The sequence below is a fragment of the Rana temporaria genome, chromosome 9 (assembly GCF_905171775.1).
Source record: "Rana temporaria chromosome 9, aRanTem1.1, whole genome shotgun sequence".
In the NCBI taxonomy this organism is placed as follows: Eukaryota; Metazoa; Chordata; class Amphibia; order Anura; family Ranidae; genus Rana; species Rana temporaria.
This window is the reverse complement of record NC_053497.1, coordinates 104,674,495-104,701,475: the sequence shown is the minus strand read 5'-3', so window position 1 is coordinate 104,701,475 and position 26,981 is coordinate 104,674,495. Positions and strand designations below refer to the sequence as shown.

Sequence of the window (26,981 nt, the reverse complement as noted above, 5' to 3'; positions counted from 1 at the left end):
ATATATGTGTTTATCTACCACTGGATATCTCCTTACACCAGATGAACTAGTGCGGTATCTATTCAAAGCATTTACCTGAGGTGATCAATCTATGGCTAGCGTGCCCCCAACCCAGACTTCTGGTTTCTTCCCACTGAAAGATAGTGAAGTACCTATGGGCTTTACCACCGATTGTCTGTCACAGCAGAAGTTACCCAGCCACCTTCCCGCCATTTTTCTTTTTAAAAAACAGCAGAACAAAGGTGGCTAAAGATATTTGCCACATGACACCTGACATTATTGACAGCAAAAATCTTTCCTTTTAGCGTTTAAAGCACATTATGAAAGACATCGAGTACCAAGAAGAACAGCTCAGGGCTTCGGCAGCTAGACTGGAAGATCAGAAGCAGAAATATGAGCATGAACTATCAAACCAAGACAACACTCTGGAGAGAATAAAATCCAAAGTCCTTGCACTCGAGGAGCATGCTCATAAGCTGCAGCAGGAGAAGAGATGGTGTGGAGATCTGGAGGAGTCTCTGGCCAAAGCACGTAAGTTTCCAGGTGCAGTGTATTCTCCATTGTCAAAGCATAATTATTAAAAAAAATTCTTTTAAACCCAAAACATTCCATAAGATTTCGGTCTGTGATAGAAAACAAATGTTTGGATCTGTGTTTTGAGTTTAAAGAGTTGCAAACAGTATGGAAATGGCTTCTTCACAAAATGGTTTATCCTTGTTTTTGGATATGTTTGTGAATATCCTTCCCAGCTGTCCTCTCAGTAGATCAATATATTCTTCTATATAAAACTCAACGTGTGTGTATGTATGTATGTATGTATGTTCCAGCATCACGTCCAAACGGCTAAAGATATTAACATGAAACTTGGCACAAATGTTACTTATATGTCAGCAACAAACATAGGATAGGTGGTTTAACCCTTACCCACCCCCATTTGCCATGGTCAGGGTTTTTCTTTAAAGTCCCATTCAACTCTATGGGAAATACATGTTACTTCATAACTTCCAAACGGCTGTACATATTTCGATAACACTTGGTCACATGTTACTTATATGTCCACTTAAACTATAGGATAGTTAATTTATCCCTTAACTACCCCCATTTGTGAGGGTCGGGGTTTTTGTTTAAAGTCCCATGCAAATCAATGGGAAATGTATGTTCCCACATAACTTCTGTACTCCTGGAGATATTTCAATAATACCTGGTACACATATTACTTATATGCCAAATAAAAATATATGACAGTTAAATTAACCCTTACCTACACCCTTATATAAAAGATGGGTATATTTATATCACTATGATTTTCCTCCCCAAAAGGTTAAGATAGGAAGACCGGGCAACGCCGGGTATTCAGCTAGTCTTCTTTATAAGCAAATATTCCCTTTATAAAGCTAGATAGTCCTGCAAATGGGTCCCAGGTAATAGCCATAAACTCACCTCACACAATACAAGTTGTCAGCACAATCTTTGTTCAATCTCCTTCAGATTTAGCAAACCTATGGATACAAATTGACTGGATAACTAAGGTAGGCCCCCGTTTTACAATCATGGCGCGTACACACGACCGTTTTTTCATGACGAGAAAAAAATCAGTTTTTTAAATTGGTCATTAAAAACAATCGTGTGTAGGCTCCAGGGCATTTTTTGCAACGTGAAAAATGGCCATAAAAAATTTAGAACATGCTGTTTTTTCTCGACGTTTTTCACGTCGTGAAAAATGGTCGTATGTAGGCTTTAATGACGGGGGCATAATCAAGCCCAAAGGGTGGCGCCATTCGAATGGAACGTCCCCTTTATAGTGCCGTCGTACGTGTTGTACGTCACCGCACTTTGCTCGAGCATTTTTTTTTTCACGATCGTGTGTATGCAAGGCAGGCTTGACAAGAATCGCGTTGAGAAAAACGTTGTTTTTTCCATGACATTAAAAACAGTCGTGTGTATGCGGCATAAGGCATGACCCTTGCACTACATATTTGTTAAGAGATCTAAAGAAGATTGTATGATCAGATTGCAAAGTGTATGGTGACTCTAAAAGCAATCTGCTGTAAGGCAGAGTGGAGCTGGTATGAAATACAAATGTATAATTTTATAGCTACTAAATGAGAGCCCCTTGTCCAATTAAAAAAATGTACAGTTTATCAGCATGTTGTAGAAGCGGGGCAGGCACAAACACACACTATAAGGGCCAGATTTTCAGAGACTTACGTCGGCGTATCAGTAGATACGCTGTCGTAAGTCCGAATCTGCACCGTCGTATATATATAAAAAGCGCATTCTGGAAACCAGATACGCTTAAATTTGGCTAAGATACGAGCGGCGTAAGTCTCCTACGCCATCGTATCTTAGGGTGCATATTTACGCTGACCGCTAGGTGGCGCTTCTGTTGTTTTCCGCGTCGAATATGCAAATGAGCAAGACACGCCGATTCACAAACGTACGTATGCCCGTCGCAATTAGTTACGCCGTTTACGTAAGACATACGCCGGCGTAAAGATAAAGCAGGTCTCTAGGTGGCGTAGCCCATGCAAAGTATGGACGTCGGAACAAGCGTATCTTTTTACGTTGTTTGCGTAAGTCATACACGAATAGGGCTGTGTGTAAGTTACGTTCACGTCGTAGGCAGTGTTCGACGTATCTTAGGCATTCTATCCGACGCATGCGCACTGGGATACGTCCACGGACGGCGCATGCGCCGTACGTTCAAAACGTCATTTAAGTGGAGTCATGCATTATTTGCATAAAACACGCCCACCTCTTCCCAATTTGAATTAGGCGCGCTTACGCAGGCACATTTACGCTACGCCGCCATAACTTAGGACGCAAGGATGACTGCCTATGGGCCATGGATAGCGATGAGGCTTCAGCGTTAATATTGCTGGATCTGTCGGCTGCATTTGATACTGTAGATCATGCAAGACTTTTGGAAAGGCTGGTGTCTGTGGCCGGGTTTGAGGACATGGCATTGACATGGATGGCCTCATTCCTGCAGAATAGAACTCAGAGGGTAAGACTAGGGACGTATTATTCATCTAATAGCTCCTTATCCTGCGGGGTTCCTCAGGGTTCGGCGCTATCGCCGATATTATTTAATATTTACATAAGGCCACTACTATATATCATCCGGCGTCATAATCTTAGCTTTCACGTGTATGCAGATGATACGCAAATCTATTTTAAGCTACCTAAAAATGAGGAAGTTCAGGTAGATTTGGCATCCTGCCTGGAAGAAATACAGTCCTGGATGGGAGCCAATTATTTAAAACTTAATGGCTCAAAAACAGAATGTATTATTATCAGTAATCAGAGCAAAACCAGTGTGACTGATTTTCCTTCTTGGCCGGTTTCGTTTATGCCATCCCCGACCCTGGCTACCCAGGTTCGGAACTTGGGAATCATTGTGGATTCCAAATTGTCATTGAAGGCGCAGGTAAATCAGGTGGTAAGCGCATGTTATTACCAACTGAAACTCATTGCATTTCATTGACGAGGTGGATAAAGTCCACGTGATCAATGCTTTTATTGGTAGTCGGCTGGACTATTGTAACGCGTTATACATGGGGTGTCCAAAAACCCTTTTGCATAAGCTTCAACTGATCCAAAACGCTGCAGCTAGGTTATTAACGGGTGTGGGTCGTCGGGACCATATTACACCGTCTCTGAAAGCCCTGCATTGGCTACCGGTAGCTGAGCGGGTCTTGTTCAAAGTGGGTTGTATCGTCCATAAAGCCATCCATAAGATAGGCCCAGGGTATCTGCAAGAAAAATGTACCTGTTACGTTCCCAACAGATCACTGAGATCTGCTGATCAGGCCAATCTGACTGTCCCTAAATTTAGAAGAACTAAATGTGGAGGGCGGACGTTGGATGCGCAGGGCTCAATATTCTGGAATTCTCTACCTCTATATATAAGACGTGAGAAGGATCTATTAAAATTCAGGACGTTTTTAAAAACTTTCCTATTTGTTCAAGTGTATGGCCCTAATTAGGGTAAGATAGTAGTATTAGTATGGTATTTTAGCTTTTTTAAATGTTATTATGTGATTTTATATTGTTATCTTATAGTAATGAGAGATGTGTTCTGTATTTTATATGTTGGTTCTATGAGCGCATCGAGGCCTGCTGGTAATGACTGCGCTCCCAATAAGCATTTTAAATAAATAAATAAATAAATAAGTGCTTTGTGAATACAGCACTTGCCTCTCTAAGTTGCGGCGGCATGAATCTAAGCCTAAGAGTTTCAATTTTGCACGTTCGCTGCTATCTTGTTAAAAGAAAGGGAAGGAAAACTGTTTGTAAAATGGAGTTTTGGTTTCCCACTCGGTTTGATCCTGAGCTACAGATTGCAAGTTCAAAATAATATTCTTGAATAAGCATTAGTTTAGTTGATTAGAGATTTTAGTTGCATTCAAAATTGAAAACTGTTTTTCATTTTTATTTAGAGCAGTTTATAAATAATAGCTTCACCCCTGCACTAATCCAAAATGGCTTTTGTGGCAATATTGTGGGGTAAAAAAAAACTGACAACATTTATTGCAAGAAAAAAAAAACGGCACTATTATTATAGAACATACACTGCCAAAAAAATAAAATAAGTACAAATACAAAACATCAAAGAGCGGCTATTACTTGACAATGCAATCACCACACTAATCTCAATAAATATATACCCAATTACAGTGAACCACGCCTTAATTAAAGTATGCAGTCCTCATATATCATGTGCAGTAAATAAATGAAAAAATAAAGCGTGTGAAAACCGTCCCATATATTATCCAATTTGTTTGTAAGTGTAGAAAAAAAAAAAACAGCAGCTTCAGTTCATGTGCCTTTAATAAAGGTAAATCTTCCACAGTATGGGAAATCTTTCACCATGGACTTTCGCCCACATGCCCAATCGGGCGTCTCCTCACTTAATGCAATGGACCTCTAAAATAATCAAGGTGGTCAGAAGCTCTTTTAATCACATAAGCAACGGATTAGTAGCACAGAGGTCACATCTCCATATTCCGCACAAAAAAAGCTTAGATATATGCAAAGAAGATCCATTACAAGTAGTATTGCCAGCAACGTTTTAATAAAAAGGCGTAACACTCACAATGCATACAAGTGTCTATCTGCAGCATGAATATACACAGTATAGCTCTGTCAGTTCAGCAAGATGGAGCCTGGGCCCTCCCAGCGTAAGAACGTCACACAGGTCCTGATTGCCTCATGCGTATTGCCACTCCAGGCTTTCTCAAAGGCCCACTGCCATGACCTCACAATATGGCAGCGGAAATACTGCATTGGAAATAGTATTGTTTGGGTTACATTTCTTCACCTGGAATACAGTAGCTACTATGATTAAGCTCAGGAGAGTTGTGTGGTATGGTGTCCTTTTTTCGAAAGTGCACTGGTCACCTAATGAAGAACCTTTTCTTTCATTTGCAATGAGGCAACACAAGAGGTAAGTACAGTAGATGTCCAGTTTTGAAAATTCTTTCATTTTTATTTGTTTTTTGATTCTCAGGGGTGTATTTAAATCGAATACATGCACATTACTGGAGGGGGCCCATGCACACAAAATTTGAGCGCTCCTCCATATATATTTTAAGATTATCTCTGCCCAAGACATTCATGTAGGAACAGTGGCAACAGATGCATTTGTTGCAAATGGGTCTCTGCTCATAGGGGAGACCAAAGGGCCTACCTGGCCATATACAAACACCCACTGAAGATTACACATAGAAAGAAGTGCTGGCATGTGTTTGGTAAGCCTACTCTGCCAGCCCCACTCCTAACATTTTCCAGCCAGCTTCTCACTACTCTACCAGTAATTCCCACCACCATGGCTTGTACAGCCATTCATTCTCCTTGCCATCAACACCCACCAGCACACCACACATTCATGGCTTGTACGCCTTCATTCTCCTTGCCCTCAACACCCACCAGCACACCTTCATGCCGAATCTTTACTGGGCATGAGCCTCACTGGCACACCCACAACCATGTCTCAAAGGACTATCGCCACCAAACCTTCCACCAACCCAGCTGCCGCTCTTCATCTCCACCATCCCCAACCTTGCCCATTCTTGAACTGGCCCACTCTTGCTAGTCTTTGTTTATAATAATGTTCTGATTTTAAATTACCAGATGTCTTCAAGAACAGAATGCATAACTGAACAGTGGCACACCAGGATTAGGTTGAGCTTCTTTGTCAGTTGTATAGCCAGTGTGTGGGATTATGTAATCGCTCTCAAACGGCTTCTAAAAAAACACTGGAACGTTTTTGACAGCCAGGGGGATAAAGAAGTCTAATTCATGGAAAATTATTGTATTTCCAGGCCATCTCCTGTCAGAACACGAGGTGCAGTTACGGGATAAAACCAATGAGATTTTGGAGCTGAAGAAAGAGGCTGAGTTTTACAGGAATGAATTGAGCAATTTGAGAGAACAGTTGTCATCTGAGAAGAAGAATGATGAGAATAGAATAATGATGCTGAAAGAAGCTAATACAAAACAGCGGCTGCAGTTCGAGAAATCGGCTGAGGTATTGTATTGTGTATGGCACAAATTCTGCGGGTTTAAAACATTTATTAATAGGTATGCAATGTTACCATAATGTGATTGCTGGGTAGCCTATCCTGTGCTGGCTAACAATTGACACTTGTCAGTGTTGTTCTTCTGCGGGATTACTGTACAGGAAGCCGTTGCTGTGCTGGAAAAATATTCCGGAGCTATTCCACCCCAATTTATCAATTTTCAATTCTGAACATATATTTATCAAATATTATTGTAAAACTCATCTACATAAACCAGTAATTTATATGTCACTGTGTCTTAAAGCAGGGGTTCCCAACCATTTGAAGAGAGAGGACCACTTTTGCGTCTTGATAACCAGTCGCGGGCCACAATGAGCATGGCGGGCAGATGACAGGTCTGTGTCCACTCTGCATATGCAGAACAGACACAGCCTGCTCCACTCTATGGGCCCTCCAATCCGATCTGCCCAGTCGGAAGGGGATGGACCCCTTCCCTCTCTTTTTTAAGCAGATTGGATTGGACATAGGTGTGTGTAAACAGACACAAATCCATCTACATCTGCTGCTCTATAAAGGTGAATAGAGGGTCTGTCCGCCCAAAAAAACGGGCATGCAGACCCAATCGGAACCGAACGTGTAAAGAGAGCCTAAGGCTGCTTTCACACTGATGCACTGTGCTTTACCTGCACCTCAACTGACCTCAATTGTCACTTCTTCCTCAGGGTTCCTACAGGTGTGGTTGGCGGGTGTTGCTGTCCCCTAAGCAGGTATGGTTGGTGGCTGCTGCTGTCCCTAGGACAGGTATGGCTGGCGCTAGCTGTCGACCAGGGCTGATGGTTGGTTTCTTCTGGTGGGTACTGCTAGCAGGTATTGTTGGCTGGTACTGCTGCCTGGTATTGCTGCGAGTCCTGTTGGTGGGTACTGCTGCGGGTCCTGCTGGCAGGTACTGCTGCGAGCCCTACTGGCGGATATCCCTGGTGGATAGTACAACTGGTGGGTATACCTGGTGGATGGTACTGTTGGTGGGTATCCCTGGTGGGTACTGCTGGCACTGCTGGTGGGTACTGCTGGCACTGTTGGTGGGTACTGCTGGCAGTGGCACTTTTGGTGTGTATCTCTGATAGCTGCTGTCCCAGATCGCAGGGTTCCCGACTCACCATTAATGAGCTCAGTGTGACAGGAGCGCTGGAGGAAGCATGTGACTGCAGTAGAGAGCAGAGCTGATGCTTCTTGTATCTCTCCTGTCAGAGTGAGTACTGCTGGCACTGGCAGTGGGTCTGCCTGGTGGCTCCTGTCCCAGATTGTGGGTTCCTGATTCGCCATTATTGAGCATCAGTGTAACAGGAGGGCTGGAGGAAGCATGCAGCTTCAGTAGAAAGCAGAGCCGATACTTCCTGTATCTCTCCTGTCACAGGTGGAGTACATCTGGTATCACTCTGCCTGTGACAGGAGCTGGCGCTATATAGGAAGCATTGGCTCTGCTTCCTCTAGCTCTGGCTCCTTTCTTCAGATTGATGCTCGGGGATGGTGGGTCAGAAGCCCACAATCTGGGCTTGGCGACACACCATCCTAGAGCAGTAGGTGGCGAACCACATTAAAGGGCGCCACAGGCCAGTGGTTGGGCACCCCCGTCTTAAAGGAAACCTAAAAATGTGTAAAGTTGGGGCCAATGCTTACTTTTTCATCTGAAAATGCAAGTTAGTAGTCACTGATCCTCTGTTTTCCGTACTATTTTGGTGACCGCCAACAAGTGTAAGGATGAGGCATTTCAACTTGCATGCTTGTTGCAGATCAGTGACTTAAAAATCCTGAAACCAGAGATAGACACACATCTAAAGTTTTCAAGGAAAGAAAACTTAGCAAATCGCTCTTCCCTATATGTCAGCAAAGGGTGTCAAAACAACTAACGGAGGTTCAACCATTCACTGGATAATGGGTTATATTACATGATGGTATTCCACGTGGAATGATTAGTTGTAAGTCCACACATATGGTAAAAAAAAGTCCACATGAAAACTTGTGTCCAATGTGTAAGAAGCTGTTGGAGGCTATCACATCAGTGTCACGTGTGTCACAGACAGGAGGATAAGAAACTCCAGTGAGCAGTACAGTATGCAATACATTTTTATTAAAAGAATGTATCCACTTACATTAGAATTAAGACTCGGCTATGTGCCCATGAAGGAGAGTCTCGGATGGATGATACACAGTCCAACTCTTGGCCAGAAAGAGAAGATGGCAGTGAGAGATCCAGATTTACTGACAGATAATACTACACTGCCAGAGGGAAGCCGTGCTGCAGCCAACAAACGGAGGGGAAGCCGCTGGAGGTCGGGGTTGTATCTGTCAGTGATCCCGGCTCTCTTACTGCTCACTCCTCTCTCTGGCCAAGAGTTGGATTGTGCATCACCTATCTGGGACCCTGCTTTGTGGGCACACAGCTGAGTTCAAATTTCAATGTAAGTGGATACATTTTTCAATAAGTTATTGCTTACTAACCATTGGAAGTTTTTTTTATACTCCTGTCAGTTAAACATAGATGGTTTTGCTGCACTTGCTGAGCTTTGCAGATGAGACCCTGATTAAGGTGTACTGGGCTGTGCTGTGATAGTCTCCAACAGTATATAACCCATTATTCAGTGAATGGTTGATCCTCTCTGTTGTTGTTTTGAAACCCTTTGCTGACATAGAGGAAGAAATGCTTTGCGCAGTTTACTTTCCTCGTTTAATTTTCATCTACCGGGCTCCACTGAGTTGTACTGGCAGAATGCACCATCCTATTAGTAATATAGGGGGTACCATATTGGCGTTATAGAGCTGGCTTATTGGAATTTTTTCACTTAAATTTTCACAAGACCAGACATGGCAGCCAGTATATCTCTCCTGGGATAGATGCCCTTAAAGAATGTAGATATTTGCCAGCACACCATGGAACAACAAGAAGAGCATCCAAATGGATGATTTATTGCATATCCGCGACACAAGGAGAGTGCAACGTTTCGGAGTCACGTTGGACCCCTTCGTCAGGCATGCGATGATAGATTAACTTTTATTGAACACATTGCCAAAGCTGTTTAGCAAATGACACTTCAGAGTTTTTTTACAACCCTGTTTCTTTTATTGCAGGAACAGAAACGGGAAAACAGCAGTCTGAAGAAGCAGCTCCTGGCAGTAGAACAAGCTGCATATGACAGTCACGAGAGGGCCAAACGTCTACTTAAAGAGCTGAAACAGTTACAGGCGGAGCATGCCATACTTCGAAACCAGGTGGAACATTTACTAACTTTGACTTGCAGTAATGTTAATCAGCTCTATATATCAGAGTACAGAAGTAATGTCTGTGTACACACCTCTGTAGAGAAACCCCAAATATCTGGACTCGATCACAGAATCAAATTCTAGAGATCGTCTGAATTTTTCTTGCCAATGCATATAACCTGGATATTATTGGGAAAAAAGCAGGATGCAGAATTGGAGCATATATAGATAGAGCTAAAGAGAATATATATATATATATATATATATATATATATATATTTTCTTGTATAATAGTCAATGAATGGTTTGCTCTACAACAAAGGAGAGAGTTCATCTGGTCCTTGCTGTTAAAGTAGCTCTAAACTCGCTCACTAAAATCTTGTATAATCTTTACCCATGTTGTTGTAATTCCTAAAATAGTTTCAGTTTTTTTATATTTAAATCTGCGGCTTTCATTAATCTTTCTAGTAATTCTGCTACGATGCTCATTATTTAGTACTTCCTTTTATGGCATGACAACTGTCTCCAGTTGTTCTACTGCATGGTCAACCTGTCATATGCTACCCTGGTAGAGACTACAAACACTCAAGCCAACCCACATAGCACAGATATGGTCTACTGTTGTCAGCATCAGGAAGCTGTTGCAGAGAAGCTAAGGGGAGCGAACACCGGAACAAGGAAATGTAGACAAGAAGAAACTGCAAGAGGCTGGAGGAGATCTGCATTTTATAATTTCAAAACAAATGGCAGTTGATTTATTGGCATTCAGTTAGGATTTAGATTTTATTTTCAGGAAGCCCAGAAAAGTTTCCCCTCCCCACTCATCATTCAGGTTTCCCTTACCAATCGTTTACACCCTCCAGTTCTAGAGGTCTTTTATTTAAAAATAAAAACTTGAAAGTCAGATCATTTGAGCATGTTTGCCCGTCTTCTATTGTCTCTGATCGTTTTTGCTGTCCCTAAACAACTGATGAAACTTTTTTTTTCTCTCTCTCTGCAGCTGAAGAGTCAGGAGGAGCTGGACAAGAGACAACAAGAAGTTAATGATGCTGTGAAAGAGTTAAAAGCTAAGGTGAAGTGGGAAATCCAGAGCACCCTCCAGGATCTGCACTGCTCTACGAAAGATGAGCTTGAGGAGGATGCGGAAGCTGCACTCGGACGCAATCAAAGTTTTGGTTCTCAGCTAGAGAGTCTGAAGGAGAATTTTCCCTTTACAGCAAACTCTGCGTCAGGATCAGAATTGGCAGACAAACTTGGGAGTAGCCAGGGTCACTTATCGGTGAGTCAACTGAAATCCGCAAAAAAACAGAATGACAAATGCTGACCAAGGTAGTCTGCGACCCTCCACGCTCCTTTGCCTTACTCTTGAACCGTCATCCTGTGTGTGATATGGCTTGTGAGGTAAGGTTGGATCTACTTTTCATTCCCATTCCCTAATGGCTTGAGTCAACTTAAAGCGGTAGTTCCCCCTCAAAAAAAAATGTTACCCTTAGATTGATGCTCATTTTGTCTATGGGAATCGGTTAGTTGTTTTAAAATCGAAGCTGTACTTACCATTGTAGAGAGCGATCTTCTCCGCCGCTTCCGGGTATGGTCTTCGGGACTGGGCGTTCCTATTTTGATTGACAGTCTTCCGACAGGCTTCTGACGGTCGCATCCATCGCGTCACGAGTAGCCGAAAGAAGCCGAACGTCGGCGCGGCTCTATACGACGCCTGCGCACCGATGTTCGGCTACTTTCGGAAAATCGTGACGCGATAGATGCGACCGTCGGAAGCCTGTCAATCAAGAAGGAACGCCCAGACCCGAAGACCATACCCGGAAGCGGCGGAGAAGATCGCTCTCTACAACGGTAAGTACAGCTTCGATTTTAAAACAACTGGCCAATTCCCCTAGACAAAATGAGCATCAATCTAAGGGTAACATTTTTTTGAGGGGGAACTACCGCTTTAAGCTAGCCATAAATGGATCAAAATGTTGATCCATGTATGGGCAGGGTGATTGTACAGCAGTTAATTAGTAGATTGACTTCTATACAACCACCCTGTTGGATCTTTGCCGCTCAGTCAATGCTGCTGGCTTTGGCCGGCATCACTGATCCGTGTATTCTGACAGTGGGGAGGTCTTCCCACTGTCAGAATACAAAGGCTCAGCAGGAGGATTCCAATGTTCATATTGAATGTGTGGATGGGGGAATCGAGTCCATTTTTTTTACATTCAACTCACTGGTTGGGGGCTTTAGCATGTTGTGTCAGTTTGCCCTCCAAGTTTGTCTTTTCTTGCAGTCTTTTTACTACTCTACGGATTTATCTGTCCACAAGTCTTGTGGCCCTTTTCCAGCTGTGACATCCTTAAAGGGGTGGTTCACCCTAAAAACTACTTTTTCTTATTCCACTGCCCCCCCACATTACAATCCGATTAAGGCTCTTATTATTTTTTTCATGCTGTAGATACCTTAGTACAGCATATTCACCCGTGCATCCGGGTTGCGAGTCCCGCGGGAGTGGGCGTTCCTCACATGCTGGTGATTGACGTTTTGCCCAAAAATGAGCTCCCCCGTCACGTAAGCCGCGTCACGGTTGGCGAAAGGAGCCGAACGGCGAGTCGGCGCTATACTGCGCATGCGCATCGCCGTTCGGCTCCTTTCGCCAATCGTGACGCGGCTTACGCGACAGGGGGGGAGCTTGTTTTTGGGCAAAACGTTAATCACACACATGTGAGGAACGCCCACTCCCGCGGGACTCGCAACCCGGATGCACGGGTGAATATGCTGTACTAAGGTATGTACAGCATGAAAAAAATAATAAGAGCCTTAATCGGATTGTAATGTGGGGGGGCAGTGGAATTAGAAAAAGTAGTTTTTAGGGTGAACCACCGCTTTAATTGGAGCTGTTTTTTCCTGACCTGTTTTTTTTTTCTCACACACCATTTTGGACTGCCTTTTGACGATGGCACTTTAAGGTGGCATTTCTGTTATTTTGCAGTTTTATTTCCGTAGCTTCCAACTCTTCATTTAAAATTTTAATGACAGAAACATAACATAAGGTAGAATGAGCAAACATAAAGCTGAATTGTTTCTCTGATTTGTATAAATGTCACTTTAGAAGTGAACAGTCATCTATAGCGGCGCACACATTTTTCTTATGGTGCTTTTTAATACATAATGGATGAATGTTATTGTGTGTTATGTATGTGTTGTAACAATTCTTGTTCTCAAGCAATAAACATCAGGGCTCATGTCAGATAAAAGTTCAGGCTGCACTTCAGTGATTAATTAATGAGTGGGTAAATTAATGGTTAATGAGCTCAGAAGTCTACAATCTCTGATCAGTCTCCTTAGTAAGCCAAGCGATTTCCTGTGTAACTTGTGTGGCATATTATGATCTCCACTACTGAGAGGAATCCTCATTATGTCCCATTTCATGTTCTCCCAATGCTGATAAAGTGGACAGTTTCCAATATTATAATCGCCTATGGAGATGACAAGAAAAATTGTATCTTCTCTGCAGGTGGAACACTGGCGTGGAGAGGCACGAAGGGAAAAGCTCCGACAGCAAGAAGATCGGCTGAAGGTGAGCACACTTTATAACCCTGAATTTGCTATGCTGGGCTTCTGATGTGCCCATTTTAGGAGGAACCGGTTACCTCCAGGCATATCAGCCCTCAAGATAGAGACTGTGCAGTGAGCCAATGAGGAGAGAGGGGATGGGGCCAAGCAGCTTCAGTTCCATGTCTGAATGGAGCGAGCCACCTCAGTTGCCCCCATAGCAAGCTGTTTGCTGTGGGGGCACTCAGCAGGAGGGAGGGTCCAAGAGCGCTGGAAAGGGAACCAAGAAGAGGAGGATCGGGGCTGCTCTGTGCAAAACCACTTTTTTTTTTAAATACTGTGACCAGAGCAGTGCAGCGTTACCAAATTGACACTGTACTGCTCTGAGAAAGTGGTCAGGATTTTTTATTTATTTTTTATACACTACGCTTGCTTATAGCAGTGATGATCACTGTTATAAGCAAACCTTTTTTATGAAGAGCATCCATTGTATTTATTGTGTGCTAATGTGAAGCTGTGATTTGCCCTGTCTGTACCATGTTATCTCTGTGACCAACCACAATGATCAATACAGCAGTACACAATGAATGGCTATGAACGAAAGCCATTCCTTGTATACAACTGTCATGTAATCAGTTTGATTGGTAACAGCAATCACATGGTACTGGCACTGACCCAGTACAATGAGCTATAATCTGCTGTGTCCGCAGCATGGCCTGATCCTGGGATCCATATGTTCCTTGCCTGTGATATTTTGTGAATCATGATCACTCTGTATTCTCATGATGTATTTTGAATAGAGTTGTGCAGAGACCTCACAGGAAGCATATATAGGAATAATTATGTGTCTGAATTACAACTGCCAATATTCTATTCTAATGTGTGCATTCCTAGGCTCAGCTCCATCAGCAGATGTGTAAGCAGGCAGATGTTATGAGCAGAGGTCGACTACAGACTGTTGGTTCTCTGTACAATCTGAGGAGACAGGTCAATGCTCTGGATGAACTGGTCAGTAACATATCAACAGATTCTTCATTCCATTCCCAGAATTCCTCTGGTGCAACACAGTTACTGAGCGAAGAGACTCGTAGCCTGGTGAGTGTAACAAGAGTTTAAGTGACGTTGTCATTTTTGTCTATAATGTACAACTGGGACATAAAAGCAACATCATAGCAAGGCAAATCAACCTAATCAATGTGCTAAGCTGATTTTGAGAAAATACCAGCTATTCAGTTTATTTTCTGCTTTTGGAAATTGGAAAAAGTACTTATGAAAAACTGAAAACATCAAGGGAAAAAAATAGTAGCGTAAGGAATAAAAGCCTATTCAACCAATTTTGTTTACTCTTTTTAAATCCTAATGGCAACAGAAACTACCCAAATGACCCTGATCAAAAGTTGACATACCCCAGTTCTTAATACCGTGTATTGCCCCCTTTAACATCAATGATAGCTTGAAGTATTTTGTGGTATTTGTGGATGAGGCTCTTTATCTGCTCAGATGGTAAAGCTGCCCATTCCTCTTGGCAAAAAGCCTCCAGTTCCTGTAAATTATTGGGCTGTCTTGTATGAACTTCACGTTTATGATCTCCCCAGAGTGGCTCAATGATATTAAGGTCAGGAGATGGCCACGCCAGAACCTTCACTTTATTCTGCTGTATCCAATGACAGGTCGACTTGACCTTGCGTTATGGATCATTGTCATGTTGGAATGTCCAAGTACGTCCCATGCGCAGCTTCCTGGCTGATGAATGCAAATGTTCCTCCAGTATTTTATGATAACATACTGCATTCATCTTGCCCTAAATTTTCGACAAAATTTCCTGTGCCTTTGTAGCTTACACATCCCCAAAACATCAGCAATCCACCTCCATGTTTCACAGTAGGAATGGTGTACCTTTCATCATAGGCCTTGTTGACTCCTCTCCAAATGTAGCATTTAGGGTTGTGGCCAAAAAGCAAAATTTTGGTCTCACCACTCCAAATTACTTTGTGCCAAAAGGTTTGAGGATTGTCTCTGTGCTGTTTGGCGTATTGTAAGCGGGATACTTTGTGGCATTTGTGTAGTAATGGCTTTCTTCTGGCGACTCCACCAAGAAGCCCATCTTTCTTCAAGTGCCTCCTTATTGTGCATCTTGAAACCGACACACCACATGTTCTCAGAGAGTCCTGTATTTCACCTGAAGTTATTTGTGGGTTTTTCTTTGCATCCCAAACAATTTTCCTGGCAGTTGTGGCTGAAATTTTAGTTGGTCTACCTGACCGTGGTTTGGTTTCAACAGAACCCCTCATTTTCCCGCAGATCCCCATGACTCAGAATCCTGAAACGTCAGTGCAGCACTGGATGAAAGATGCAAGGGTCTGACAGGGGTCCAGAAACTCATTGACCTTTTTTTATGCACAATAATTACAAGCAAACAGATCATAGATGAGGATGGTTACCTTTTAATAGCCATTCAAATCCCTTTGTGTCAACTTGTGTGCATGTTATCAGGCCAAAATCACCAGGGTATGTAAACGTTTGATCAGGATAATTTGGGTAGTTTCTGTTGTGGGATAGCCCACATATCAGTTTGGCTTCCAGGGAAACCAGCTAGGCTAGGAGGAGGAGAGGAGATGTGCGGGAGATGTTTACACATGCAGGAGCATGGATGAGGGCTGACAATGCAAGCAGGAAATCGTATTCACCTACATCAGGGGCTCAAACTGGCGGCCCTCCAGCTGTGGGATATGTGGTCATGTGACAATGCCTTAAATAAAAATAAGATTTTTGGAGGTGGAAAATTGCAACCTGTACAACAGTGGTCAAATTTGTAGAGAATAGATGTTGCGATTACTTTAAAGCGGAATTGAACTACATTTAAAAACTGCTGACAGGGATTTTATGATGGAAGGGACCCTATTGTTCTCTTTTGTCAAAAATGCTTGTCCCTGCCCGTCAGCAGTTGTGTACATTGAAACACACATAGGCAGCTCAACGTACATTTACAGCAGTGGCGTTGCTATGGGGGCAGTCACAGCGCGTGACACCAGCCAGAGGGGGGCCGCCGCCCGCCGCTACACATTGTACTTTATTGCTTGCACTTGCAGTGCGGGCAGGGCACCAAGCTGTGCGGTGTAGGCTGCCTATAACCGTCAGGTTAAGCTCCCGAGACTCCTTCACGCTGGCTGATCCCACAGCTGAAGGAGAAAAAGGTGAGAACACAGCAGCCCTGGATGTCTTCATCAAGTTACTGCACACTGTCAATACATAGAAAAATCAGAGGAGCCGTTTAAGCATTAAAGCGTAGGTACATGCAGTGCATCTGGAAAGTATTCGTAGCGCTTCACTTTTTCCACATTTTGTTATGTTACAGCCTTATTCTATTAAATCCAAATTTTCCCTCAAAATTCTACAAACAATACTCCATAATGACAACATGAAAGAAGTTTGTTTGGAACCTGCAAATTTATTACGAATAAAAAATGAAAATATCACATGTACATAAGTATTCACAGCCTTTGCCATGACACTCAAAACTGAGCTCAGGTGCATCCAGTTTCCACTGATCATTCTTGAGATGCTTCTACAACTTGATTGGAGTCCACCTGTGGTAAATTCGGTTGATTGGACATGATTTGAAAAGGTACGCCTGTCTAGATAAGGTCCCACAGTTAACAGTGCATGTCGGAGCACAAACCAGGCCATGAAGTCTAAAGAGTTGTCTGTAGACCACCGAGACAGGATTGTATTGAGACACAGATCTGGGGAAGGGTACAGAAAATTTTCTGCAGCATTGAACGTCCCAATAAGCACAGTGGCCTTCATCCGTGAATGGAAGAAGTTTGGAACCACCAGGACTGTTCCTAGAGCAGGCCACCCAGCCAAACTGAGCGATCGGGGGAGAAGGGCCTTGGTCATGGAGGTGACCAAGAACCCAATGACAGAGCTCCAGCGTTTCTTTATGGAGAGAGGAGAACCTTCCAGGAGAACAACCATCTCTGCGGCACTCCACCAACCAGACCTGTATGGTGGAGTGGCCACACAGAAGCTACTCCTCAGTAAAAGCCACATGACAGCCCATCTGGAGTTTGCCAAAAGGCACCTAAAGGACTCTCTGAGAAACAAAAGTCTCTGGTCTGATGAAACAAAAGATTAAACTCTTTGGTCCTAATAGCAAGTGTCACTTCTGGAGGAAACCAGGCACCACTCATCACCTGGCCAATACCACCCCTACAGTAAAGCATAGCGGTGGCTGCATCATGCTGTGGGGATGGTTTTCAGTGGCAGGATCTTGGAGATTTTTTTAGGATCGAGGGAAAGATAAATGCAGCAATAAACAGAGACATCCTTAATGAAAACTTTCTCCAGAGCGCTCTGGACCTTTGTACTGGGGCGAAAGTTCATCTTCAAACAGGACAACGATCCTAAGCACACAGCCAAGATAACAAATGAATGGCTCCGGGACAACTCTGTTAATGTCCTTGAGTGTCCCAGCCAGAGCCCAGACTTGAACCCATTTCTGAAGAGATCTGAAAATGGCTGTACACCGACGCTCCCCATTCAGCCTGATGGCATTTGAGAGGCCCTGCACAGAATGGGAGAGACTGCCCAAAAATAAATGTGCCATGCCTGTAGCATCATACTCAAAAAGACTTGAGGCTGTATTTGGTATTAAGCAAAGGCTGTAAATACTTATGTACATGTTTTTTTTTTTTAAGTAAATTTGCAAAGATTTCAAACAAACTTTCACATTGTCATTATCAGGTATTGTTTGTTGAATTTTTGAGGAAAATAAATAAAGCCTTATTCCAAAATGGATTAAATTCAACATAACAAAATGTAGAAAAAGCGTTTCTGGGTGCGCTGTATAAAACCAATAATTATATTTCTCTATTGTTCATTGGTAATCAGTAATGAAGGGTTATACGGTGGGAGAAATGGACAGTAGGCACATAGAACCTGAAAGCCGGTCACCTTTAAAGCGGTAGTTCACCCCCCCCCCCCGACACATTTTACCATCGAGACAGGCATTGTAGCGCGAGCTACAGTATGCCTGTCCCGATTTTTTTAACCCCGTACTCACCTTGTAGTCGTCCATCGTAGATTTCGGCTCCCGCGGGGAATGGGCGTGCCTATGGAGAGGGAGGATGATTGACGGCCGGCCCTGGCACGTCACTCTCCCCGAAGACAGCTGGAGTAGGTCTCGGCTCTTCACGGCGCCTGCGCACAGGCTATGCGCACGCGTCGTTAAGACCAAGCCTATTTCCGGAGAAGCGTGACGCGCCAGAGCCGGCCGTCAATCATCCTCCGTCTCCATAGGCACGCCCATTCCCCGGTATCTTCGATGGACGACTACAAGGTGAGTACGGGGGTAAAAAATTCGGGACAGGCATACTGTAGCTCGCGCTACAATGCCTGATTTTAAGGTAAAAGAAAAAAAAAAAAATTTTTTTCCCGTCGATAGGGTGAACCCCCGCTTTAAGCTTAAAAAAAAAATGGGGAATTGAATTATGTGACTGGTCAGACTCAGACCAATGATTTTTCTAAGCATACTACACACTACTGGATGGTGATATTTCATGCTGCCACTCCATTCCTGAGCACCAGAAATGTTCCTTTTTTTTGCTTAGAGTGGCACTACAAGTATAAGCATGTCACAATTTAAATTGTCAAAGTTAAATTTCCACCCCTTCCTGGTAAATTTCACAGAATGTAAGACAAATGGGATCTCTCTTATGGAACACATAAGTGTATCCAGAAAAGGATTTAAAGCCTATAACCTTCCATTATGCTTTGTGTAACATGTTTCTTTAAGAGAAATCCCACATGTCTTGAATTCTGTGCAATTGACCAGGGTATATAGGAGTTGGAGGGTGGATATAGTTGAATACCCTGGGTTATCGTTAAAAAAAATAGTCAGTGTTGGATGGTTGTTCATCTTATGGTATTAAGAGCAAGAGTATACTATGGATGAATAAACCACATTAAAACTTTTTTTTTTGCAAGAATCCTGTGCTTATCCACCACATAAATTGTGAGAAAAATGACTGCATGAAAAAACAAACAATCTTAATAAGATTTATCAAAAATGATGATCAAGATATGAGAGCTACTACCCAATAAGTCTGAATTTGTGACTCAAAAAATGAACTAAAAGTGACTAGGTGCGCTTCTCATTTAACCACTTAACCCCCCAGACCAATATGCAGCTAAAGGACCAGGCCCCTTTTTGCGATTCGGCACTGCATGGCTTTAACTGACAATTGCGTGGTCGTGCGACGTGGCTCCCAAACAAAATTTACATCCTTTTTTTTTACCACAAATCAAGCTTTCTTTTGGTGGTATTTGACCACCTCTGCGGTTTTTATTTTTTGCGCTATAAACAAAAATAGAGTGAACATTTAAAAAAAAAAAAATCTATAGTTTTGACTTTTTGCTATAATAAATATCCCCAAAAAATTGAGGACAAAAAATGTTTTTTTTTTTTTTTAGGTTTCTTCTACATATTTTTGAGAAAAAAATCGCAATAAGCGTTTGGTTTGCGCAAAAGTGATAGCGTCTACAAATGACATTTTTATTAATAATTTTTTCTTTTTTTTTTTACTAGTTATGGCGGTGATTAGCGATTTTTATCGTGACTGCGACATTATGGCGGACACTATTTTAGGGCCATTGTAATTTTTACAGCGAAAAGTGCTATAATAATGCACTGATTACAGTGAATATGACACTGGCAGCGAAGGGGTTAACCTGTAGGGGCCGCTAAGGGGTTAAGTGTGACCCAAGGGAGTGATTTTTACTGTGTGTGGGGGCGTGACACATTACTGATTGTCGTTCCCTATGACAGGGAACAGACGATCATTGGCAGTCACACTAGGAAGAACGGGGAAAGGTTTGTTTACACTTACCTCTCCCCGTTCTTCAGCTCTGTGACCCGATCGTGGGACACTGTCGGCGATCGGGTCCCGCAGTTGCGGTCACGGAGCACAGGACCAGGTCGCAAGTGTGCTGGCGGCGGCGCACTCGTGACTCACGGCTGGGCTCTTAAAGGCGACGTACAGGTACATGCTTGTGCCCTTTCTGCCGACGTATAATCACCATTTTATCACCAATTTCCTAATACTCACAAATTCATAAATGGTGTATTCAAGAAAATTTATTAGCATGTGAAAAGACAATTTTCCATGAAAGTGATTAGTGGCGTGAGATAAACACTGAATCACTGGATATCTATCATCTAAATAGACTGTCATTAGTGGACCTTGTGTATCACTTTGATGGACTTTCATTGTCTGTTCACATGCTGGTTAAATAATTGTCTTTATTGCACTGTTTATGAATTTGTGAGTATTAGGAATGATTGTTGATTAAATGAGCCATGCATCTAGTCACTTTTAGTGAAATAAACCTCAATGCCAGTAATGCATGAATTCATTTATTGTTCATGTGGATTGACTTTGTCTACTTTGAGTCTTGGGAAGAGGATCCTGATGAAGGCATTACGCCAAAACGCAAACAAACATTTCCTAGCACAGTTACCAGGTAGCCTGCATAAAAACTAAACAAATTGACCCTGTTGAACAATTCACATTAAGAACAGATTTTGGTTGCACACATTTTCAAATATATGTAGAAGCCGCAGTGCCTACGTCAAAGCTTCCCTGTGTACTGTGGTCCGAACTCTATATTTTTGAGATTCTCTGAGTTGGAGCATATAGCAGTATTAAGGGCAGGTTTGCTTGGAAGGAGCTCACTCCTCAAAGGTACAGGAACACACTGGATGCTGCTAGATATCCTCCAACTTGGAGACTCTCAAAAGATAGTCAGTGTGCGCCAGGCTTTACTCTATAACTGACGGCTCCAGTTGGAGACGCTGTACCATGCAAGGTTAGTCCAGCGATCTCCACCATTGAACTGTTGTGTTCTGACAGGGGACATGTCTACAGATAGCTTTATTTTGATGTCAATAGTTAAAGCCTTAGGGAGGGAGCTAGCAATAGCAGTCCACATCTTACGCTCACTGCAGGTTTACCTTTAACATACACTCACCTTTATTAGGTACACCTTGCTAGTAGTATGGGTTGGACCTTCTTTTGCCTTAATTCTTTGTGGAATAGATTCAACAAGGTGTTGGAAACAATCCTCAGATTTTTGTCCATATGGACATGATAGCATAACATAGTTGGTGCAGATTTGTCTGCTGCACATCCATGATGCGACTCTCCCTTTCCACCACATCCCAAAGGTGCTCTATTGGATTGAGATCTGGTGACTGTGGAGGCCATCGGAGTGCAGTGAGCTCATTGTTATGTTGAAGAAACCAGTTTGAGATGATTTGAGCTTTGTGACATGGTGCATTATCCTGCTGGAAGTAGCCATCAGAAGATGGGTACACTAGTCATAAAGGGATGGACATGGTCAGCAACAATACTCCGCTCGGCCATGGCATTTTAACAATGTTCAATTAATTACTAAGGGGCCCAAAGTGTGCCAAGAAAATATCCCCCACACCATTACACCACCAGCCTGAACCGTTGATACAAGACAGTTGGTCCATACTTTTATGTTTGCGCCAAATTCTGTCCCTACCATCTAAATGTTGCAGCCGAAATCGAGACTCCTCAGACCAGGCAATGTTTTTTTCAATCTTATATTGTTCAATTTTGGTGAGCCTGTGCCAATTGTAGCCTCAGTTTCCTGTAAGCTGACAAGTGTGGCACCCGGTGTGGTCTTCTGCTACTTCAAGGTTCGATGTGTTGTGTGTTCAGAGATGGTATTCTGGATACCTTGGTTGTAATGAGTGGTTATTTAAGTTACTGTTGCCTTTCTATCATCTTGAACCAGTCTGCTCGTTTCCCTCTGACCTCAACAAGGCATTTTCATCCACACAACTGCCACTCACTGGATATTTTATCTTTTTCAGACCATTCTCTCTGTAAACCCCAGAGATGGTTGTGTGTGAAAATCCCAGGAGATCAGCAGCTTTTGAAACACTCATACCAGCCCATCCTGCACCAACAACCATGCCACGTTCAAAGTCTCTAAAAATGCCCTTTCTTTCCCATTCTGATGCTGGGTTTGTACTTCAGCAAGTTGTCTTCACCACATCCTAGATTGCTAAATGCATTGAGTTTATGCCATGTGATTGGCTGATTAGCAATTTGTGTTACCAAACAATTGCACAGGTGTAACTACTAAAGTGGCTGGTGAGTGTATGTATTGCTGCTTATGTATTAGGAAACCTGATTGTCGTTGAGGATGCAGATTTGCCATATGAAGTGTTATCTAGATTTTTCTCAGCATAATGTTTGTATTTCAGAAGGAACCAGTTATTGGAGACTGCAATGCTCAGTGGACACAGCAGGACAGGACATCTTTCAGCTTGTTGCCACCTCCACCATTAGATATCCAACTTGATCATATTGACTGAGTGTAAAAGCTACTTCCAGATCACAATATGGAGGAGCCATTATGAGCCTTACTCTATCCAACTCTCCTATTCTGTCTGCACTAATCTGTATATAAGAATTTAATTTGTATGTTTTTGTATTTGAATATTTGTTTTTATAATGAATATTTTTCTACATGAAGATTAAAATGTACAGATGGATCGTTTTATATTTCTAGAAAATAAATAAAACATTGTACAATTTCTAGATGTTGTACTGGAGTAATGTTATCACTTTTTACAGGTAAAGGCTGTAAATCCTCACTGACCACCATTTAGATTAGCAGTCCCCTACTATTGCTCTTTAGCTTGCCAAGACTCAACACAGATTTAAAGTGAACTTTCCCCAACCTAACCTCCTTTTAAACAACTGATAACGGCATGAAACTGTGGAGGTATTTTCTAGCACCTTAATATGCTGACCTTCAACCTCCCATGCCTGGTTATTCCTTATTGAGCTTTTAGGGAAAATAATAAAATAAGGGAGGTGCTAACAGAGGCTGCTGAGTAACCAAGCACATCTCACCTGTCAGAGCATTGGGAGGATGGCAGGAGCTGGACCCCCTGGCACTCACCCTGTAAGTACTGTTCCAGACCAGCAAAGTGCTCTATGGAAAATGCAATACCCGCCAGTCTGGAAAGAGCTACACAATGTAGTGCCCAAATGCAGGAAGATCACAAATTGGCCTGGACAGTTTCTATATCTAGTGCTGAGGAAACACCAATCCGATAACTGTATGTAGACACCAGATTAGCAAGTAAAGGAATCTTGATTGAAGTAAAAAAAAAAAAAATGTAGCAAATGGCTTGCCCTGCTAGGAAAAAAAAACAAAAAACCTCATCCATCATGCTGGACTCTTAACAAAAGAAACAGGCATGCTGGAAGAGGATACACTGGGCTGGCTACACATTTTGTGTACATTCAAACCCCTTTTCTATGCAATGTTAGAACCCATGTCATTTCATTCCTTCCTGTGTCCCTCAAGGGACACAGAAAGCCCCCCCCCCCCCTTTGGTTGGTACTTTCTTTGCTACAAAAGGCGGAAGAGTAAAGGGGGTGGGGGAGATTGGGAATTTTGACTCGCCTGTAAAATTAAATTCTGCATCTTGTAGTACAGGATGTAGGCTTGATATTCATAGACCCTGCCAGACAACTGGACACTGGCACTTTTGGACATGCCCACTGACCTACCTCTATAACCTTACCCCCACTCCATAATAATATATATATAAATATATATAAATATATATATATATATATATATTTTAACCACTTGCCGCCCGCCAATGACAGATTGACGTCGGCAAAGTGGTTGTAGAATCCTGACCGGACGTCATATGACGTCCTCAGGATTCTGAGCCGCTGCACGCCCCCGGGGGCGCGCATCGCGGCGATCGTTGTTGCGGGGTGTCAGTCTGACACCCCGCAACACCGATCTCGGTAAAGAGTCTCTCACGGAGACTCTTTACATCGTGATCAGCCATGGTTGGACACGGCTGATCACGTGGTAAAGAGTCTCTCACGGAGACTCTTTACATCGTGATCAGCCGTGATTGGACACGGCTGATCACGTGGTAAACAGGAAGAGCCGTCGATGGCTCTTCCTCACTCGTGTCTGACAGACACGAGTAGAGGAGAGCCGATCGGCGGCTCTCCTGACAGGGGGGGTTGGGGGTTCGCGCTGATTGTTTATCAGCGCAGCCCCCCCTCGGATCGCCACATGGACCACCAGGGATGCCCACCAGGAAAGGGCAAAACAAAAAAAAATAAAAAAGTCAAAAAAAAGTCAAAAAAAAAAAAATGGGGGGGGGGGGGGAAAAGATGCAAGAAAAAAAAGATGCCAATCAGTGCCCACAAATGGGCACTGACTGGCAACAAGTAAATAAGTGCCGCCCCACAGTGTCCATCAGTGCCACCCCACAGTGCCCATCAGTGCCGTCCCATGAGTGCCCATCAGTGCCGCCTATGTGTGCCACATGCCAGCGCCGCCAATCAGTGCCACCTCATCTGTGCCCGTCAGTACTACCTCGTCGATGTCCATCAGTGCCATCTCATCTGTGCCCATCAGTGCCACCATATCAGTGCCCGTAATTGAAAGAGAAAACTTACTTATTTACAAAAAAAATTACAGAAAAAAATAAAAACTTAATTTTTTTCAAAATTTTCGGTCTTTTTTTAGTTGTTGCGCAAAAAAAAAAAAACGCAGAGGTGATCAAATACCACCAAAAGAAAGCTCTATTTGTGGGTAAAAAAGGACGCCAATTTTGTTTGGGTACAGTGTAGCACGACCGCGCAATTGCCATTCAAAGTGCGACAGTGCTGAAAGCTGAAAATTGGCTTGGGCGGGAAGGTGTATACGTGCCCTGTATGGAAGTGGTTAATATTCTTACGTAGGAACAGAGAGACGGTGGCCTGTACTCAAAGATTAGCCAAAATTCCTTATCTTACTCGTACAGTACACAGATTTGGATTTTTATAGACCCTGGGACCTCCCTCTATGAAAATCTAAATCCGTGTACTGAAAATCCTTTGCAAGTGCATCTTAAACTGCCCATTCCATTTTTATTTTTTTCATGAAAGGGTAAAATCTTTTTTAGACTCAGCAGGTGTCTTAGTGAGACAAAGACAAGTTTAACCATAGAAAAGTAGAATGGCATCAGGTGTGTTGGTACTTGTGGCACAGAAAACATCCACAGCCTCTGCTACCACTGACTCTAGGTCCAATGCAATCTCCCCTTGGTTCCAATGCTTCTAGCAAATAGATGCACTTCCAACCCAGGCAGGGATGGAAAAGGAGTCTGGCGCTTTTGAGCTCTGGCCAGGGTTGGCTGTGTTAAGACCAGTAACAGTCCAAGAAAGTCTGACATAATTGCAGAGAAAGCTACTATGGTCAGATAGGCCGCTTGTTGCGTGTATATGGCCAAGGTAGAAATAGAATCAAATGCAGAGACCAGGGTTAAAAATGGGGTCTTGCTTTGGTGCAAGGGGGGGGGGGGGAATCAACCCTCTGAGCAATTTGAAAACTTTCAGCACAGCAAGTGTTTGCTTGAACTTCTGTACGTGTCCTTTGAGAGTTCCTCAGAGGGCAAAACTCACCGATGGTGTAAACTGGGTTCTCTTGTGAAATTTCTATATTCTACTGTGATGTTATTGCACCACATATTTGTGTCATTAGCAAACAGAGTGAGCTATTTATCCCATCTTCTATATATCATTTATAAATATATTAAATAGAATTGGTGGCAATACAGAGCTTTGGGGTACCCCACAAACCACTCCAGACCATTCTGAGCGCATGTTATCGCCAGCCTTTGGACTCCCAGTCAGTTTTTGATCCATGAAAACCTATGGTCTATACCCACCAGGGGGGGGGGCACTTATGCTTTTGCAAAATCTAGATACACCACATCTACCGGCCTACCTCTGTCCAGATTGCAGCTCAATTCCTGTGGAACATTAGGGAGTGTAAGCTGGGGTTCCTGGTTTCAGCAGGACTATTGCGTCTAGATACAGATATTTTGCACAGCTGTGATGCAACCAATCTCAGGACACGAGGAAAGACCTCAGGTATGCAGAAAAAACCCAGATAGCTGGTAGTGGGAGAAGGCTCTGATGGCCTGAGATGATCAAAGTCACTTTAGAGCAGCAGGAATAGACCAAAGATCAGAGTTGCAGGTCTCTTGCAACACAGAAGCAGAAGTGGGGAGATGCTTCAACACTGAAGCTTGAAAAAAGCATGCAACACTCCACCCAGTAAATAATGTCAGTGAAAATCCTTTCTATGGAAAAATAAAAAACACAAGAGAAAGAAAGCAGGAAAGTCACTCGGCGATCCAAACAATGAGGTAGAGATCGAGCTGCTGAGCCCAAATCGCCTACTTACTGAGTGGGACTTCAGAGACAGGGCAAGTGCTATGGCAATGACTCTGAATTTGAAAAGCGCTCCACACCTAACTTGTTGCAACAAAATCTGAAAAGTGCCCAAAAGGTTACTTCCAGGCAAGCCCCACAATACCCAATGCAGTGGGTCCGAGTCCAGCACTCCAAAGCTAGGATGAGGAATGCAATTTTAGAGACTCAAGCAACAAAAAGAAACTTAAAAAAAAAAAAAGAATGGAAGGAGAAAAAAATACCCCTAGCAATAAAATTAGGGTAGGCTTTTCCCAGTATCCAAAAAAATATGAAGCATCTCATGGCCTGGCCTACAAATAATATATATATT

General features: G+C 43.0%; 1 protein-coding gene across 3 annotated transcripts in view; it reads left to right on the top strand.

Annotated features, from left to right (window-relative positions):
- Positions 1 to 22,973, top strand: part of CNTRL (centriolin) — a 153,110-nt gene extending 130,137 nt beyond the window's left edge. For all 3 annotated transcript variants that reach the window (XM_040324045.1, XM_040324044.1, XM_040324046.1), the window contains 7 exons: positions 306 to 531; positions 6,327 to 6,532; positions 9,651 to 9,791; positions 10,783 to 11,061; positions 13,291 to 13,353; positions 14,223 to 14,423; positions 22,630 to 22,973. In XM_040324045.1, the coding sequence (XP_040179979.1) occupies positions 306 to 531; positions 6,327 to 6,532; positions 9,651 to 9,791; positions 10,783 to 11,061; positions 13,291 to 13,353; positions 14,223 to 14,423; positions 22,630 to 22,740 (1,227 nt within the window). In that variant the 3' untranslated portion in view covers positions 22,741 to 22,973. The remainder of the gene's footprint in view (positions 1 to 305; positions 532 to 6,326; positions 6,533 to 9,650; positions 9,792 to 10,782; positions 11,062 to 13,290; positions 13,354 to 14,222; positions 14,424 to 22,629) is intronic.
- Positions 22,974 to 26,981: the final 4,008 nt, after the last annotated feature.